The sequence below is a fragment of the Plectrocnemia conspersa genome, unplaced genomic scaffold (assembly GCF_051122295.1).
Source record: "Plectrocnemia conspersa isolate PC_06_02 unplaced genomic scaffold, ASM5112229v1 ptg000003l, whole genome shotgun sequence".
NCBI classification, from domain to species: Eukaryota; Metazoa; Arthropoda; class Insecta; order Trichoptera; family Polycentropodidae; genus Plectrocnemia; species Plectrocnemia conspersa.
In genome coordinates, this window is record NW_028277167.1 from 23,713,945 (window position 1) to 23,732,834 (window position 18,890).

Below are 18,890 nucleotides of genomic sequence, written 5' to 3' on the forward strand. Positions count from 1 at the left end.
CGCCCCTTTTATGAAGTCGGCTCACCGCTAAGGATTAACGCCCTTCGCCGTCGCATCGCATCATCGTCTCTTTATAGTTTTTTTTCAACGCAGAAGAAAGATTTTTCCAGTGGTTGTTGGTGGTTGGTGGTACATAGTTCGACCCACAGTTGTCCGACCGCCAGACGAGTCACGTGCGCGACCGCCTGAAGGCCGAACGTTCAACCCACTTACCATTTATTATTTTTTATATATGTACGCATGTTCAGTATGAAGATATTCTTCTGTATGTTCCCAAGCATAACGGGTTTCGTTGCGTTTCTTTTTATTTGACGCTTTATCGCCCTCTCGGCCTGCTCCGATAAGCTGCATGATTTACCTTTGAAACTGCGCAAACGTCGACCTTTTAGCTCTGGTTTCATTATTGTATGGCGTGAAAAGTTTCTTCGAACAGCGCCTGTTCGCGGCTCAATCAGATCACAAAATACACATACATGTATGTATATAAGGCTTTTTAGGTTTTTCGTGGGAAAAAGGTAAATGAATTTAATTTCAAATATATTTTTGCGGCTCGTAAACCATAACTGTTATATTATTGTGAAGATAAAACAATAAAGTTACCGCTCAGACAATTAACTAAGCTCAAGTCGACCGCAACAATGCACCAATCGATGTAATGGACGAGCAAAGGCTTCGGGGCCGAACCCTTTCAATTTGCAACCTCAAAGGTCGGCGATTGTCACTCCCGGTGAACGCGGGACCCTCTCTCTCTCTATCTCCATCAGCTTCGCTTCTCGCCGCCTCCGTTCTGAATTTAAAGCTGGCAAGTTTCTCGACTAAGTTAGAGGTTCCATTATAAACAACGGCCGGGGTGTACGTTTAGATAGCGAACCGGGTAAGGGTCGACCAACTCGCTCCTTCGATGGCGTGTTACAACCCGCCTCCCACTTTCGTTTTAACATAACTTAGCTCCCCCACCTCTTGCAAAGTTATTTAACTCGCCTCGACCCCTAAACGCAGATAGCTGAACGTAATCTCGGTTATATCTCTCGATATAGACGGCGCCGATCTGATCGGCCTGTCGTCGCTCGGACGAATCAATTTTGTCTATTCAGTTCTTTGGTACACTTTTCTCTCACTTTCTGAAATCTGCAGCAGAAACGCTAGCTTGCAGCGGCGGCAAACCGGTTGGGTTAAGAGTAATGCACTCGAACGGCGCTGACGGAAGCGCCCGGCGGCAACGACCCGCGACCGATTGTTCTCTGATAACGTGTACATACCCTGAATTCCTTCGATTCGATCTAATTGTGCTCTCGAGAGCTACCCTAGTCGCGTAGCTATATTCGCTCTTTAAAAAGTTTTGCGAGGCATATGGATTCTTCCTCACGTACCAAGTCAGACAAAACTACTCGGGAGTACATCAATTTTACTTGCTAAATACAATACTCTTTCGGAGAAAAACACTATATTAGTGTGTCAATGACATGGAACTTCATAAACCAATAAATACGTGTAAAAATAGGATTTCATGAAACACCGTAGCCGCTAAAGGGTTGTGTCATCGGCATGTAAAATGTTTGTCCCATTTTTTTTGCATTACAGCCGTACAATCTATCAGATTCTGAACAGCTGCTATAGGAAGTGAGTCAAAAAAACACCAAAACCAAATTTTGTATTTTCGTTATTTTTATTATGTATATCAGATATATTCTATGATAACTGAATAATACGAAACCAGATTTAATTTAGAATAATATCTTTTTTAAGTGGGCTCATATTACTCCAATGTATTTTTAAAGATGTGGATACATAGTCCATGGATTACTTTGTTATACGTATCCATGTCTACACATCGCATTTTTTCACCGTCTGGAGGCAATCCTCATAAATATGCTCGACTTGAAAAAAGCTCGTTATGTTGAATCAATAATGTCTCCTTATTTAATTCGCTCGAACGATTTATAACTATTTTTCGTTTATAAAATATTATCAATGCATTAAATTATACATAATCCTCGTTGTCGCACATAAATATAATTTAATCCTCGCGGGCGTGGGCGATCGGATTCCCGCTAATACTTATTACTCTTTTTTATCTTCTCAACGGAATTGAGTTATGTTAATCGGCGTTGAAAATCAAGCAATACGCTACGGTAACGCTAATTTGAGTTAGCATTATTTCTTTATCAAATATCATTATCCATCGGATGGGCGTTTACGGTAGCCGATGCACCATATTGTCGTTAGATGTCAATTGTTCTACGTGGCAATTGGACTTTTTTATTTTCCATAGTTGGTATCGTTGGCACCTGCGAGGCGCTATCAACAGGTATCGCAGCTAATTATGGAGCACCGCCAAAGAACGTACGTGTGTCTGTCAATTAAAACTCGCGACAATCCGAAACCCCACGGCTCGTAATCGTTTACGGCGACATCTTCGCGGCGGGGTTCTTCATTGTAAGCTCGCTCTTTATGTATGTGTATGTATGTCTATACGTCATAATGAGCTTTGCGGCTCCCCATCTCAACTTATTTTATATCCTCCTTTGTCACGACACGCTTTTCATCTTGTGCGACGACAACGCCGCTCTTCCTCCGTCCGCCACTCGGTTTTATTACACTTGACAAATATAGACTTACTTCAGCCAGATGCTCCGAGACGCGCCACTAGACATACGGGGGTGACGGGGTAATTAATATGTGTTGCTTATCGACGAATTTGTCGCGCGTCACAACAAATCGTTATTGTGTGTTTTCGACGTTAACTGAGGTAAATAGGGTATAATTTCTACGTATAATTGTGATAAATGATTCAAAGCAACGCTTTATGATAAGAGCATTGTTATGATACGCACATTTGCTATTGTGCGTTTTATTTATTCTTAAGCTCTATATCATATTTCATATGATATGTCCATCCTAGGGAAATCTTTCTCTTCTTCCTTCAACTTTCTTAGTAACAAGATGGTTCAAAAAACTAAATCATTTTGCCTTAATAGTGCAAGACATTCATAATTATCACCATCTTTCACTTTGCTCGATTCTTCCAAGGCTTCAGCATCAATCTCGTATTTAAAGCTAACGTAATCCGTATCAATTTTTAAAGAAAGAATTGGGTGTCACTAGCTTGATAGCGAATTTTAACTAAAAATGTATATTTTTGCCAAAATCTGGTTAAAAACAATACATATTTCCAATATAAATTTAGTCTAAAGGTCAAATAAAAATCTTATGTATAATAAAATAAACTGCTGCATAGTACTTTAAATCTTTATTTATGACTGATGGCGAATTTCGTTAATGTTTTTTCAAGCGCGAGCCAATATCGCGCGGCTATACACGTCCGCGGGGAAATTTGTGCACACGCGTTTTAACGACTATCGCGCTTTGCGTTCATAATCTCGAAGTCGACAAACGTGAGATTATGAGCGCAAGATGCAATTAAGCCGTCGGTAATTCTAGTTTACCAAAATCAGTCAGGCCCGACTAGAGTCTCCAATTACTCGAACCATCAACTACTCGAGTATCGAATATTAAAATTTTAAAATTCTCGAGTACTTTCGAGTATTTACCAAATGTACCAAAATAGCTATTATTCAAATTCGTGCACATATAAATAAATAAATAAAATACTTAGTATGTTAATTTTTACAATTATTTTAACTTCACGAACATACTTTTTAAAAACAATAATGCAAAAAGTGTCTCGAATTTAATATTACTGCTAACCTTTGGTTTTAATATTCCCATTATGGAAAAAACCCTTTCCGTTGCTGTTGATGTTGGTCTTATTGTCATTAACGCGTTGGATAAGGCTTCTAATTTATATTTGTTCGCTTTTTATAGATATAAAATTTTTTGAACTCTCTTTTTATGTTCTCTTCTTTCATTCCCTTCTCTGCTTTTCTCTTATTTCCTTCGACTATTGACAAAATAGCATTTTGTAATTCTTCTTGAATAGATTTTTTTTCTTAACAATATACAATATTATATATTCTGATATATAATATTCTGATTAATGCGAAGAATTTAAATCTATATCCTTCGAAGATGTATTTGGGTGAATCCCTTTCACTCTAGAGCTAAACGGTTCGCAAAGAACTGACTTTACTTTAAATGCCTTTAAAACACACAATTGTTTTGATTTATATTTTAAGCTGAGGGATCAGTATAAACAATTTACAACCCTTTACGCTACAACTGCATAGTCATTAAACCTAAAAAAAAATTTTGTTGATATTTCATATTGTTCATTGCCATAAATTAGATAAGTCGGGACTGTCGAACAGAAAACACAAAAGAAATTTCTCCGTCGTACCCACTGACATCCGGAACTATGCAACTATGAAACTATGAAAAAATTATACATGATAGTAACCGCTCTAACTCGGGACTTCGGGCATAAACGCCAAATAAAAGCAAGACGTTAACCTTTACCGGACCGAGTTAAAGTTATTTTTGTTTCTGAAATATTTCAAATTTTTTTAATTTCGAGTATTAATCGAGTAATTTTCAAAATACTCGATTATCAAGTACTTGAAAAATAGACAAAAATACTCGAGTATCGAGTACTCAATTACTCGAATTGGAGACTCTAGGCCCGACTTAATGTCCAACTAAGTCTAAAGGTTTAAATGCACGCGGAGTGTAAATGGTCTTAAGATTATCAGTAAGAGCACAATGATGTTGTGGTATGTAATTTAGATAATATAAATTCAACATTATTGAAAAACGTAGAAATAAATGTCACATAACATAGAAGGTCAGTATTCATATTGCTTGGTCGTTATACACCGGTCAGTATCAAAGTTGTCAGTATGGTCAGTAAAGTTATAAATACTGACCATACATATTATGTATGGTCAGTATTTATAAATGTATTTTAACCTCAAGGCCAGTTTTATGTTGACAGTAGGTTAGTATAATAGTACATGGTCATTATCAAGGTGAGTTAGGGTCGATCAACCGACAAATAAATAATCAGTACTTAAATAAAATAGTCGTTAATTAAAACAAAATGATCAGCATTTAATATAAAATTAAAAATACATGGTTAGTTTTTAAATTATATTTTTTCATTTGACTGGCGTGATATGCGTAAAAGAGCGACGTTCACTGTAACAATTGCGGAACGTCCATTTGCTGTTCAAACCCAAACCTAACACAATGAAAGAACTTACATTAGATTAATTCGTTTTTTGAGCGAATTTAAAAGAAATACTGACCCTTCTGGTTTATATAATCTAGCATAATATTTATGTTGACCAAAAATCTATTTATACTGACAATTAAAGTAAAACTATACTGACCATTCAGCTAATAAAATACTAACCAATTAAATATATATTTATTTTGTGGATTCTTTAAAGAATAATTATTCTAATGAAGAAGATACAACGATTGCAATAGATTATGGAATACAGTTTAGAGCGCTTATTTAAAAATAAGTTAAATGCATATATTATTTTATTTTATTTTTAATAAGATAAATTTTGTAATAAAATGCATATAACTAAAATATATACATCTCGAAATCAGAAACTTTATATGTAAGTCTGATATTGCCACTGTAGAATGTATGGTAAAATTCAGCCTTTTTTATATATATTTAATAATAAAATACCGTCGTTTCTCGAATTCAGATAGTATATGTATATAATTAAGTAGTTGGCGTTTCAAAAACTTCTAATAAAATATATTATTATTTAAGTTATGACAGTATTTTGCATAAGGTTATCTGATAAACTAAAAAATGCCGTAAAAAGCTGTTGTAACTCAATTGTAAACTAGACGTTTTAAACTGTATTTTTCAAAAATATTTGTACCGAATGTGGGTTAAATTTAATATGACGTTTTCACAGCGATAAAGTAAACTAACAGTAGTAAATAACCGACAATCGATTCTTATCAGCTGTTTTTTTGCAAGTGTCTCGTGTTTTGCGCATTTTTACTAACGTTATTCAGTTACGCTTGTGCAAAAATTCCGTATTCTCACGGCACTTCATCATTAAAGTCTCGGGAGAAAATATGTTCGCTCCTCGGATTTTCTATTAAAGTTTATCTCCATCGTTCGTCGGGTGAATCGCACATTCATTTTATATGCCGACAAGCAATTTAAATGAATTATTGAGTTTGAGCAGCTCGTATCAACCTGCCCTCGTGCGTACACAGTAAACGCTCCCGCGCACCATAAACATGCAATCGTTATTATTGTTATTTATCCAAGTTTTAAGATTCTAAGTCTCTCTCTTGTTGTATCGACGTATCGCTTAATTGCTGCTTTGTTGTTGTTTGTTCGACCTTATTCCCCCAAAAATACTTTTTCTCAGGGATGGAGAGACGCTAATCCACCCTCTCGAATTTAGATTTCAATAAGGTTTTTTTCCGTCTAGCAAAAACGCTATTATGCACATCGTGCGGACCGTGATGTTATAATTTTTTTCTCTGCGCTATTGTGCCTTGCCTCTTTTGTGCGGTTCAACTTATAAATACTAGTTTTTATTTCACTTTACAATTTCAGTTGAACTGCTCGCGGCGCTTTATATGTATAGTGTGTAACTGACGCCGTTCTGAACGTCGAGAAGAAAAAACTTCCTCCGGCTCTCTTTTCACATTTTCATCCCGCATATTAAACGCTTTATTATATAGAATACAATTGCTATAGCGCGCGTGCAAAAATTTAAACGGATCTGCATATGCGGCGCGACGTGAGCGGCATGCGATGTTTGTTTTTCGCGCTTTCGTCGATCGGATCTCGACAAAGGGAGCGTTTTGTTTGTTTGCTTGTCGGAAATTAACCGAGTCACCTTTGGCGCACGTGTGTTCGGCAAAATTATTGTCAAAACAGTATTTCGAGGACGGCTTCGCGATCCGCGCCGCAGACACGTCCCACATAGTAATATATTTAAATTCGCCCTGTCAGCCTGCCGTACGTATTCCCGCTGCGATTCCGGGAACACAATCGTCGCATCCACAGCCAAACTAGCTTTCGCTTGGAATACGGAGCAAGTTTATTACCGCGCTAATACCCCGACTAAATGTAAATTAATAATAATGGCGCGCTTCGTCGCCGCCCGAGTACTACACAGCTCTCTGCTTTTACTATCTTTGCATCGTTGTCTCTTGTGGATTAGTCTGGATTGGTTCTTTGCCGCCCGGGTCGACTTCAAAGTTATTCATTAAGTAATGGATTTATGTTATGGTTTTGCATTGCTCGCTTCTTTTAAGTGATTCTGTAAAGAGAACAGAATTTCACTAAGAAGCGTCAGTTTGTATTTTAAAAATCTGCACCCCCGTACGCTGTCGTTGTCATTGGAATATCTAACACAGTTTCCTAATTTTTTCCTTTGATGGAACACTTCGTAAATCCTGAAATTTAAATTAATAAAATTAATAATGACTTGTATATGACAATATATAAAATATTGTATTAAAAATATAATACTATACTTGTTATGGTATGTTAATAATATAGCACTTTGTAAAAAAATCTGATAGATATGCGAGATGTATCAACCCTGAAGGATTTGTTAAAAATTAAATGAAATGTTGTGCCTTTAAGAAGACCAATAAGTCACATCGAAGTTCTAATAGCCCTATTAGTGCTTTTTCTTTGGATAACCATCTCACTTAAGTATGTAATAAAACTGCGTTAAGCTCACGAAATATTCTGGATTGAAGTGATCGTGATTTTACGTATTTTCATTTTTCTGCTTCGTCAATAACATTTTTTAAATTTATAGAAATTTGTTGTCACTAGTGCTTGCCTATGTAAAATACAATGACTGTTTGTGACTCTTGTAGTTTATAACAGAATACGTAATACAACTCCCTTCATCTTTTCTACTATTGCTCGAGGATCATCTGTACGAATATAACACTACACTTCTCCAAACGTGTTTTATAATGTAATCTGTTTTAAATATATTTTCTCGTGTAGTTTTTTTTTATTGATATGCATTAGTAAATCTTCTGCAATACATTTTATCAATTGTTTAGATTCACCTATTTACAGTGCATATTTACTACAAAGTCCCAGTCTAAATAGTATTATTTGATAATTGTACTGCGTTTATTTTTTGGCAGACTGCCCGTTAATAACGCATGACACTATGTCTTTCGAACATGGCTTAATGAGTGGCTTTTTAATTGTACGATCTTCATTATTAAGTGCAATGTAGTAACTCACTCGATAAGAATGTCTTTTTAGCATTTTCAATTTTAGAAATTGTAATAATTTAAAGTTTAGAATTTTCCAGTGAGCCACGTTCTCTCTTTAAAAAAATCATGTTCTTTCCTTTGTAATCAGCGTGTATTGTTTTAAAGTCCCTACGAAGTTTAGCTGGAGGCCATTTTTGTTTTTAAATGTAGCTCCACAAATCTCACCGTGTATAGAGCAACAAATCCACGGTCTCCATTGCTAGGGAGAGAGTACTTTGAAGGTCTATTTATTTATTTATTTATGGCAAAAACTAGACGGTACTCTGGTAACACGGACGTGACAGCGGTGGACCGCGGCGATCAATCAAATACTGCGTGGCCCAATCTGTCTAATTGCCATCCGTCCGACAAAAGTTATTATCTACAATAAAAATATCCATGGATAGTTTTTGAATAATATTTAAAGTATATAATAGGAAAACTAATGTTATGCGAATAACATTATTTAGACAAATAGTTTCGATTCAAATTGTGTACATTAAAACTACACACACTTTCTTGTGAACTAAGTAATATTCTCGCAGACTTGTTTCATCCAGAATTTAGGCAACGGTATACTGAACATTTATTTTTAAGCTAATTTTTGATATTTTTTGATATTGTCAACTGTCGACAGACTAATGATAGTCAGGACCAGGTAGCTGAACAAAAACAATATGTTATATTTTTTATGCGCACCGGGGGTTAAAAGATATTTCTTTTTTATCTCTCGCCTGTTAATATGAGGTCAAACATCATTGAATTTTATTCGTGTAAAACGTATTAATTTTCCACGGAACATAGTTTGAGAAACTTTGATATACTAGAAACTTGAAGTATAGAGAGCGGCGAAAATAAGATGCGCGCATAAATGACAGTACTTCTAATCACAAGTACAACTGAAATGCAATGCTGATAATTATTGATTTACTCTTGTATATAGAGAAGAAAAATGTTTCTCCGCAAAGGATTCGAATTTTATAATAGATTTTTGCTGATCTATCGGCTTTATTTGTCTTAATTTTAACTAATGACTTATCGTTTTTTATTAAAGTTTTAGCTTGTATAAAAATATGTTATTTACCTGTATAGAAATAGGTACCTACGCGTGTTGATTATTATATTAATTGGATATTATTTTCCCAACCCAGTGTTATGTGCTTTTGCAACGTTATTACGCGTGCGGTTTGTGTGTACGTTTTTAATTAATTCTCCAGATAAAATTAGCGTTTCGCGTTATATTTTATCACGAAATTAAACGTACACAAAGCCGAGCTTAATGCCGTTGAATGAGCTTATTATCCTCAGAAGTTATTTGATTTTATCTCGCAGAGGTGGAGAGTAATTACCCCCGGGTTAATTCTCTCTGATCTAGACATTATGGCTGTATAGCAGCGTTAGACACAAATCGTTTGATGTTGGATATGCATAATACAATATAATAATAAGCGTTTTATTTATTCTCGGCGAAATAAATACAAAACGCCGCCGCCCCGGGCGAATAAAAAGCGCAAATCTCATCAAGACGAATGTGGGGTAATTCTCTGGATATAAACGCGGAAACGTGACACATACTCCCGCTGCTGCTCTCGGAGGCGCGCGTCCGTGAGTAATCGTAAAAATGTGTCCGTGACGTAATTCTCGCGTTTGTGCATTTCGACGTTCGAGGGTTCGGCTTTTTTCTTCCTCTCTCGCCGTGTAAATATGTTTATTTTTCGCGACCCCTCGCGGCGCGCAATTTCGCGGTCGCGGGACCGCTCTCTCTCGCTCTCAATTTATCGGTCCCCGGTCGCAGCTTAAAACGAAAATTGCGGCTATCGGCAAAAGCGGCGCGTTGCATAATTTGTCAATTGATACCGTATTCATGGGATTTGTGTGAATGTTTCTGTGTACATATATGTACACACGTGCGTCATTGACCGCACACGCCAAATACCGTTCGGGAATCGCCGATGAAATTTTAATTTGTGGCTGCGGTCGACGAGAGGTGCATACATGTACTTTTTTGATTAATTTCGTTGAAACAATTTGGCGCCCCGCTGGTGTGGTAAACCCATGTAGTTTGTAAGTTGTATTGAATGGGGTACACGCGAGTTTATTTATCCCGGATCCGTAGTGACTGGTTATTTGATTGTGGAATCAATTATGTAAATCTGAATAAAATATCTAAAATATCGACTCGCTTGAAAAATGAGACAGAAGCAAAATGTCATAAATTGATTTCAATATTAAATGTTCCATCTTATGTTTACTTTAATAAGGGCGTATACTTTAAGATAAAATAGTAGAAACGTTTATTTAATTTATAAACCACTTCGAACACCTTTTCAATATCTAGAAAGAGCACGTCGCTGCTATAAAGTTAAAGACATGTTAATAGTTTTATTTTATTAATTTTATATTATATCTAAAATTTATTTGTTGATTCATTGATAATACTATTTATCCATTTCTTGATTTATCATATTCATGATTATGGCGCAAGTCTGTATGTACTCGAGCCAAATTACTGTAAAATTATAAATATGAAAACTAAATGGGAACAAATGCGATGAAAAGTCGGCTCTTTGCGTATCTACGAGATCGCCATATCTAAATAAACACAGTGCCTATGATCTGCAAATATTTTAGGGCCCACTCAAAAAAGTAATGCATCATCAAAAAACGAATAAAAAAATTGCAGAATAAGAGTAACAAAAACAAGTAGTAGTGTAAAGTTTGCCGGCTTTGAAAAACCGATTTTTATATTTTTTTTAAATTCGTGCTTTTTATGCACATCAACTTTAGTATTTCTTAGATGTATTAAAAATCTATAGTTTTTACTCTTAATTAAAATATTTATATAGAAAAAAAATAAAGAGAAACAGCCCGAGCAAACTTCCTTGAGGAACTCCAGCTGGAATTTTAAGCTTAGCTGCTCAACCACTTGATATGAAACAATCTAATTTCAATTTTCCTGGCAGATTGGCATGTGTCGATATATCTGCAATATTATCAGTATTCTTCAACACTAATATAATTAATATATTATCTATGAAATAATACAAATAGTATAGTGCGATTTTAACATGTTAACATAACATATATTTATGTATATTACTTATGATATATCATTTTTGAGAAAATAATAGTCTTATTGAAAGCACACACATTTGTAAACAAAGATTTTATGCCATGGGTCTTAAAATTTAATTTTACTCTTTAAACGTTTGCATGATTTAATTGAAATTTGCACCTCGTGTTATAAAGAGGACACATATTCTATGTATTATATATTGTAATTTGGCTAAGATAAAATACCCACAAAGGCACATTAAACAGAGAGACACTATGAACTATATTATTTTCCTTTTACGTGATATTTTTTCAGTTTGTTTCATATTTATATATTTAAAAAATATATATAATATGTACATGTACAGATAAAAGCTTAAGTATTTTTTGCATTCACTACTTTCTACTAATTAAACATCGTGCATACGTGATTTTTTAACTCTGGCATATCATATCAATGTAGTCCAAAAATTCTTCTAATTGAAGGTCAAAATTGCACCACTCATTAAGTCGATTCATAAACCTTGCGTTGAAAGTGTAGATGCTTTATTTTAGTTCGTTTTAAACGCAATGACGTTCATGACGTTATACTAATTTACCCCCTATAGCTTTTCATCCATAATATGATTTTACCGCTCCATTTACTAAAAACGTAATTCGATCCCGTTTCAATAAACTTCCAATTTGCCTCACCGGTATGCAATATATTATTATTGTATCGTACATGATCGATAATTTTTCTTCTTCATACTCTCGCAGCTTTTCGCCGTAATTGAATATTCTCGGCGAAGAGTGTACACGGTCGTTCAGATTACAATCTGCCCCGTTCGAGATACTATCATCGAAATGAAATCTCGAAAATAAATTGTTAAACGGGGCAGACGGACGAAAACAACATTGAAACACATTACATGCCCTCTACAATGCTCCGCGGAGTCTGGGAGAGGGCCCGGCAGCGAAGTGGGCGGACAAATGTACTGGGTGCGATATCCGGCGAATATTTCGACTCGCCGGGTTATTTATTCGTTCGATTATCGTCGTCGACAAACGGAGCAGTTAACTTTCTCTCTGAAAGGATTTATGCAGCTTCTCGTGTAATATTTTTGTTTAAGAGACACGTACTATGCCACCTATTACAATTTTCATAATTACGTTAATCCTTCGCAGTGATTTAATTAACGCCAAATTATGATTAATCACACGCGTAACTTTAATTAGAAATCGAGCGTTGTTTACCAGCGTTACGATTTATTGATGTACACGATCATAAATCATTTAATCTAACTCTAAATGTTAATTTATACGCGAACAAGTATAGCAATTTATTCTGCGCGTTATTATTATCGCTCATAAATTATCGTGAGCGAATGAGATTAAAATATTAACATTATCATTATTACGAGTTATGAATACGTTGCAACATAAGTACAACTTAATATGTTCAAAGCTTATTCGAGACCGACAAAAACACCGTGTTGAATGTACGTTAAGCTTAACGTTCAGTACAAATGTTATAATTTATACATCGTTACCAGACTTCGCTTTAACTTTCTTTCGGACCGTTTGGGTTGAAATGGGTTAATACGATTTCGGCTCGTTGAAGCGGTCTCGTTTCGCAAATCAACAGCTCGCATGTAACATTAACCGCGTTCCTGTCTTTTCGCCGATTCGCCATCGCGCACATAAATTATGCAAACGGCTCGCTTCGTGCCTACTATATGCCAGCTACTACACAAAACACACGTAACTTTTACCTTTGATGTATCGACATCGGGAGACTCCGATTCGGTGTTGTTCTCCGAAGTGTACTTTGCCAACTTGTCGCCGTGTATATTGCGGTACAACCGACTTATTATTAAATTATTATATATCGCATAGGGATGTGCTTCGCTGTTGCGAGCTGCATCGGTAAAAACGCGCAGCTTCTCGAGCTCGTCTGTCTAGATGTCTTTCTACATATTTTATTCATGTGGCGTACCGACTTGATGTTTTTACTCGAGTGCCGTCGATCTCGGCTAATAACAAATTTACGAGGGGGGGTTATAAAAGGCGAATTATAACCGAGATTAATCCCCGTTTAATATGTAACAAAATGCTTTCGCATTCATGCGCTCGACGAGTATACGTTCATTTTACACAAAGGATCTTGTCCTCTTCGAAACGAGTGATATTTTATCGACTGTTCATTTTTCGCAGACGAGCGCCTCTTGCGAAACGATTCAATAATCTCAACCCCCTCCGGATGGGTGTAAATCGCTCGAGTTTGCCTTCAGCGCCGCTGCTTCTACTACAATTTTGTTTAACTCCATCGCGGCGTTTTGACGGTTGCTCCCCGTTCGCCGCGAAACGCTCCCGCCGGAGTGAGTGTTTTATGGGATTAGTTTGTTGCCGGCGGTAAAGAGGATTTGTAAAATTGAATACCGGCTCCTCGGTTAAGGCTGAGCCGCGTCGGAAGTTTGGGAATTAGCCGTGTGTTAATTTCATAAGACTATACAAGTTCCGCTAAGGCGGGCGCTTGTTTGCGAAGACGTCAAAGCGTACTGGAGCATTTGTTGCTCCACATCAAACGGCCCCCCTCGATTCTGCTCCGTCAGACCTTTGATATTGTTATCCGCAACGCAAACACGTTCAACTAATCTCGAGTCGTGTTTATTATAAGCTCGCGTCTCCGATTTAATTGACTGACTTTAATCGATCTCTGTCCGGGCGGACCTATAACCCGAAACCTTCGTTAGCTGCCCCCCGGCGTCGCCCTCTGACCCCTTGTCGATCAATTCACAACCCCAAAGTTTGCCTTCGTTCTCCCTTATCTGATCGTTTTGTTTTTGTTTCAGGTGAGTGAATCGTCTTTGCGCTATGCCACGCTGCGAAGTTCGGCCTTACAACCTTGCGAAGAGGTAAGATTTCAGCTGAAAACTAATATAATACCGCGAATCGCGTTTTAATTAATTCCCGCGGGCTATACTTACTTACAACGAATAGGTAATAACTCGGGTGTTTATTGTACGCATTAGTGCCTCGGTGTCGGTCTTTTAGAGCCACCTCACAAAGTAGCGCTACACAAAGCGCACTGTAAACATGAAATGATGCCTTCACAAAACGAAACCGGAGTGGAGTGCTTCGCGTTTGTATGTGTTGTATGTGTGTGTACACACGTCGCGGAAAAGATGGAAAAATTTCCCCACGAGAGCGAGAGAAAGAGATTCGACCGACGTCTACAACAACCCGCCCGTCCCTCGCATAAATCTGCTGGAAAAGACTGCGAATTTATAAAGAATATTGAGAATAATATTTCAGCCTTATTCTATTTCTTTTTTGCCTTTCGTCTTCTCTCCCTTCTTCCGTGTAACGGTATTACGTGTTCAAAGAACGCTTGATGGGAAGACGCGCGCGAAGAAGAGCTGTATCGATAGCTTGTCAGGGAAAAATTAAATTCCATCGACTAGGGAAATGTTTTATTTCGCACTTCTCGAGTGTTTATTTTACGTGCGATAACAATTTTGCGAACAACCGTGTATAAAAATAATAATAGCGTTACGAATTATAAGCTTTTAGAAGCCGCGTGCGTATTCGAGCTTAAAAGCTCTCCCACGCGGTTCGAATGCGTAGACGGTCTATTTGCATCGTTATTGTTCTCTTTTAATTTTATATATTACATCTGCATGTGTAATCATGCATGTCCAACTCATTTAATTTAAAAAAAAGTTCAATTCCTTTTCGCTAATTTTCCATTTTTTATTTGCTATCTGTGCTCACTCTAAAAATTTAATGCTAAGTTCTTTCATTAATCTATGAAATATGTCGTTTCGACATATAATACAATTCGTTTTATAAAGCAGTTATCAAAAATTTTTAAATTAAAAAAAAAATATTTTTGCCAAATATATTTGCGTTACATTTTTTAAATATGAAGGATGTGATTGCAAATACCAAATAAAGTGTAGTAAAGCTCATGAAATACTATATTTGCGTTAACACAGTCAGTTCGAGAGCTGTCCATTTCATCATTCATAATTTAAAAAGAGATGGCAAGTTTGGGTTTGCGCGCCCCGTCCCTACTAGCTCTAAAGCACACGATTCTGATATACGTTCGATCCGGTCTCGGTTTATTTTTTGACCGCATTTATATTTATATTTTTATTAATTTATTTAGCTTTATAGCTAATTTTTACATCAATAAATTTTAACTAAACATATATATATATGTATATGTATATAATATATAACATAACAGAAAATAAAAAAAATACTTAATTTTATAATTTATTTCTTAATGCACGAAGGTGTTTTTTTTATTCCATCTAGGAAACCCGTTAGAGTTTGATTTTTGCGGATTGTCCTAGGAATATTATTAGATTTTTTAAAATATAAATGTGTTCTAAAAATAAACCGGAGTAATGATAAGTATATCGAACGTATATCTGTATCGCTGCTTTAGACCTAATAATAGGGACGTAAAGCCAAACTTCCTATCTTTTTCTAAATTATAAATAACGATGAAGTGGATAGCTCTCGAACTGGCTGTGCTAACGCAAATAGAGTGTATATTATTCTTTTTATTTATTTAGATTAAATTAAGGCCATAGTGACCTAACAGGTTACCCCAATGCGTCACGATGGTCGAAAACATATGCTTTTGTATAACTACGTTAATTTTTTTAATACGATAATATTTAGATGAAAATTATGTTTTTATTCGACGCTTACTTCTTTCTCTGATATCTGTATTTTTGTTTGTAATATATTCCATTTACAAAAAATAATATGTGTTGATAAATATAAAATAGAGCAATAAAACTGTTATGACAGATTAGGTGCGAGCAAGCGTTTATTATAACATTGAACACTTCATAAATAACTCTCAACGAATCTATTTAATTGTATGTAGGGCGAAACGGGAAAAACGACAGAGCGGCGGCGGAGGCATGCCTGGCTTGCTATGTTGACAAAGGACTGTGTTGCCCAACCAAACAATTGGCCCTAAAACACCTTGATAATGATAATGAACTACCGACTTGTGAATGACAGATAGACCAGTTGTACCAATCTTAAGCTTTATAGCATTAATAACACCATTGCCAACTGAAAAAAAATATTCTGACCATCAGTCAAAATAATTCTTACCATTTAATATAAATTCTGACCAGTTCAATTTAAATTCTAACCATCTAATATTGACCAAAACCGTTTTAAAATCCTGACTCAAAAATACGAGCATATAGTTCGAGGCGGAAAGTCTCTCACGACTGCGTAATTGCTTTCTCTTACAAGTAAGACATTAACACACCATCAAGTGTTGCCTGGACTGTTGACAAATATTCGTCGCGCATCAATAGTAGAGCTCTGTCAGTAATTGCTTTATTTACAGAGTATAAGACGTTGACACATATTTTAAGTGTTTTGCGCAATTACGTTGACTGTGCAAAATGGTCTTTCGCGTATTATTGATTGCTTTATGAGATCTAGACTCAACTAAATTGTTCACAGGCGTACTAAATCGGATATATTTATATTTTTTTATTCAAGTATTATTGTCATAATATTTTCTCGCATGTTTGACTGCGTCGCCGTGAAAGCTTTAACACAAATAATCGTATCGCTTTCCGTCTGGTTAATCGAACTCCCCCTGGCGTCGTCGTCAAACAATGCGGCCCTGCCGTCGCGCAGCTTAACAAATCTGCGGTATTATTGCGAACGAGCCGCAATTTATAACGTCGCCGTGTTTGCTTTGCATAAATATGCGCGAGCTTTTCAGCTTTGCGGTGGCGGTAGGTTTCTGACGCGAAATTCCCGGAGCGGCTGCAGGCGCGCAGCGAACACAATGGATCGCCCATCGTTATTCGCCTTTGCTACTGATTTGATCCGTTGGTGGCGCTAGTCTGAAAATTTAAAAATCAATGCACCCTATGAGTATATAAAATGATGCGATACAAATTTATTGCATTAGAATATACTAAACATAAAAATAGATTGAACGCCCCTGAAACATTAAACTTCTCTCACTTTCGTTTCAAACAATTGTCTCGCTCCCGCGTGGCCATGCTGCTCTAATTCACTTCAATCAACAAGCCTTGAATACCGAAAGGAACTAGACATAATACGATACGCCTCAGTGTCGTCAGTTTCGAGCGCAGATTATCCAATTACACTAAATTGACGTTCGAGTTATTATGACCCTAAAAAGAGATTTATTTTCAAATTTACTTGGGTTATTTGACTGCATCAAACTACGAACTTTAGCTAGCAAATTTGTAGCTCTTAGTTTTATATATCAATCTTTCAACGTAATAAAGAATTCTATTTATAAATTACTTAACATGTAATTTATTTTTCAAGTACTGCTTTGCCAAGCAAAATAAACATAAAAAGAGGACTAAAAATAATATTAGATACAGTTATTTTTTCACAAAGTCATAACTCAATTTGGGCGTCGTCGTCCTATATATATTTTTTATGCGTGACCTTTAAATGTCAATTTTTTGTATGGCACATTTATGGCTTATTATATTTTGAATTTTGATAAATGCGTCACATTCACGTGGAAAATAATAAAATGGGCGTTCATTTAACGGTCGTATAGTCATAGTAACAGTTTCCATTGTTTATTACATACCTATTACACGCTTCAACGAGCAATTGACGGTTTTTATCGTAACCAGTATATCCGGACGCACGACGCACTAACCCAACACCATATTTATTGGCGATCAACAGCCCAGTCGCTACGTTGTCGTGACGTCACTAGCGTTAGGGCAAGTAAGAATCGACAATGACAACGTTTATTACAATATAAAAGGGCACGGAGAAATTATACTTTATAATTGTTACTCGCCTATAACCATATTATTAGATAAATTAAATAAAAATATATGATTAATTAATTAATAAATTTAAGACATCTAAATCAATTTAGATGTCTTAAATCGATTTGTGTGTTAATATTTTAGTCATCTAAAAATAAATATTTCTTTATTGAGAATTGCACGAATTAATTAAAATTAATTTAATTTTTCCGAATTAAATGCGAATGGTAACCCATTTCCTGATGACGTCACATGCGGTTTTCTGACTTTGTATTATAGTTGCTGCTGATTAACATCACCGTTTTCATGTATTATACATATGTTTGTATGTATGTAATAAAAATATTTTTTCACTGGCATTTCAGTGAAATCATATCGGAATACACCTTCACTGTTAATTTATATATATGGTGAAACGTCCATTTGTGGGTTTTATTAAAAAAAAGGTAAACTTTTTTCTGTCAGGATTAAAATATTAAAAAAGTATTCAATCTGAGTTATTGAAGTCAACTGATTATCAGAATTGTGCTTTTTTTTATGAAAATAGTTTTTATTTTTAACCACTTCATCCTCGGGTTTATTTTAAAAAAATGGTCAAAAATAATCACCTTTTTTTATTGCGATTTATTATGTGATGTGTTATGAGAATGATGAAAAAAAAACAGTTTAAAATTATTTATTCATAATTATTATTATTATTACACTTTTAAATTTTTTTTTTTTAAATTAATAAAATTTTTAAGTTGCCTCCTTTGCTGTTTCTTTTCATCCAAACTCTAAACATTACATAGAAATACATATGTATGTGTGTGTATGTTACGTAATGTTTGTTGTCAAATAAAAAAAAAATACCTT

The 18,890-nt window shown here is 35.6% G+C and overlaps 1 protein-coding gene across 10 annotated transcripts in view; it reads left to right on the plus strand.

The window, feature by feature from the left end:
- The window catches only part of tay (tay bridge kinase), a 310,160-nt gene that overhangs the window by 38,444 nt on the left and 252,826 nt on the right, over positions 1 to 18,890 (plus strand). For 7 of the 10 annotated variants that reach the window (XM_088183449.1, XM_088183450.1, XM_088183452.1 and 4 more), the window contains exon 2: positions 14,067 to 14,129. The exons of the other annotated variants lie outside the window; for them this stretch is intronic. In XM_088183449.1, the coding sequence (XP_088039575.1) occupies positions 14,067 to 14,129 (63 nt within the window). The remainder of the gene's footprint in view (positions 1 to 14,066; positions 14,130 to 18,890) is intronic. 10 annotated transcript variants of the gene reach the window in all.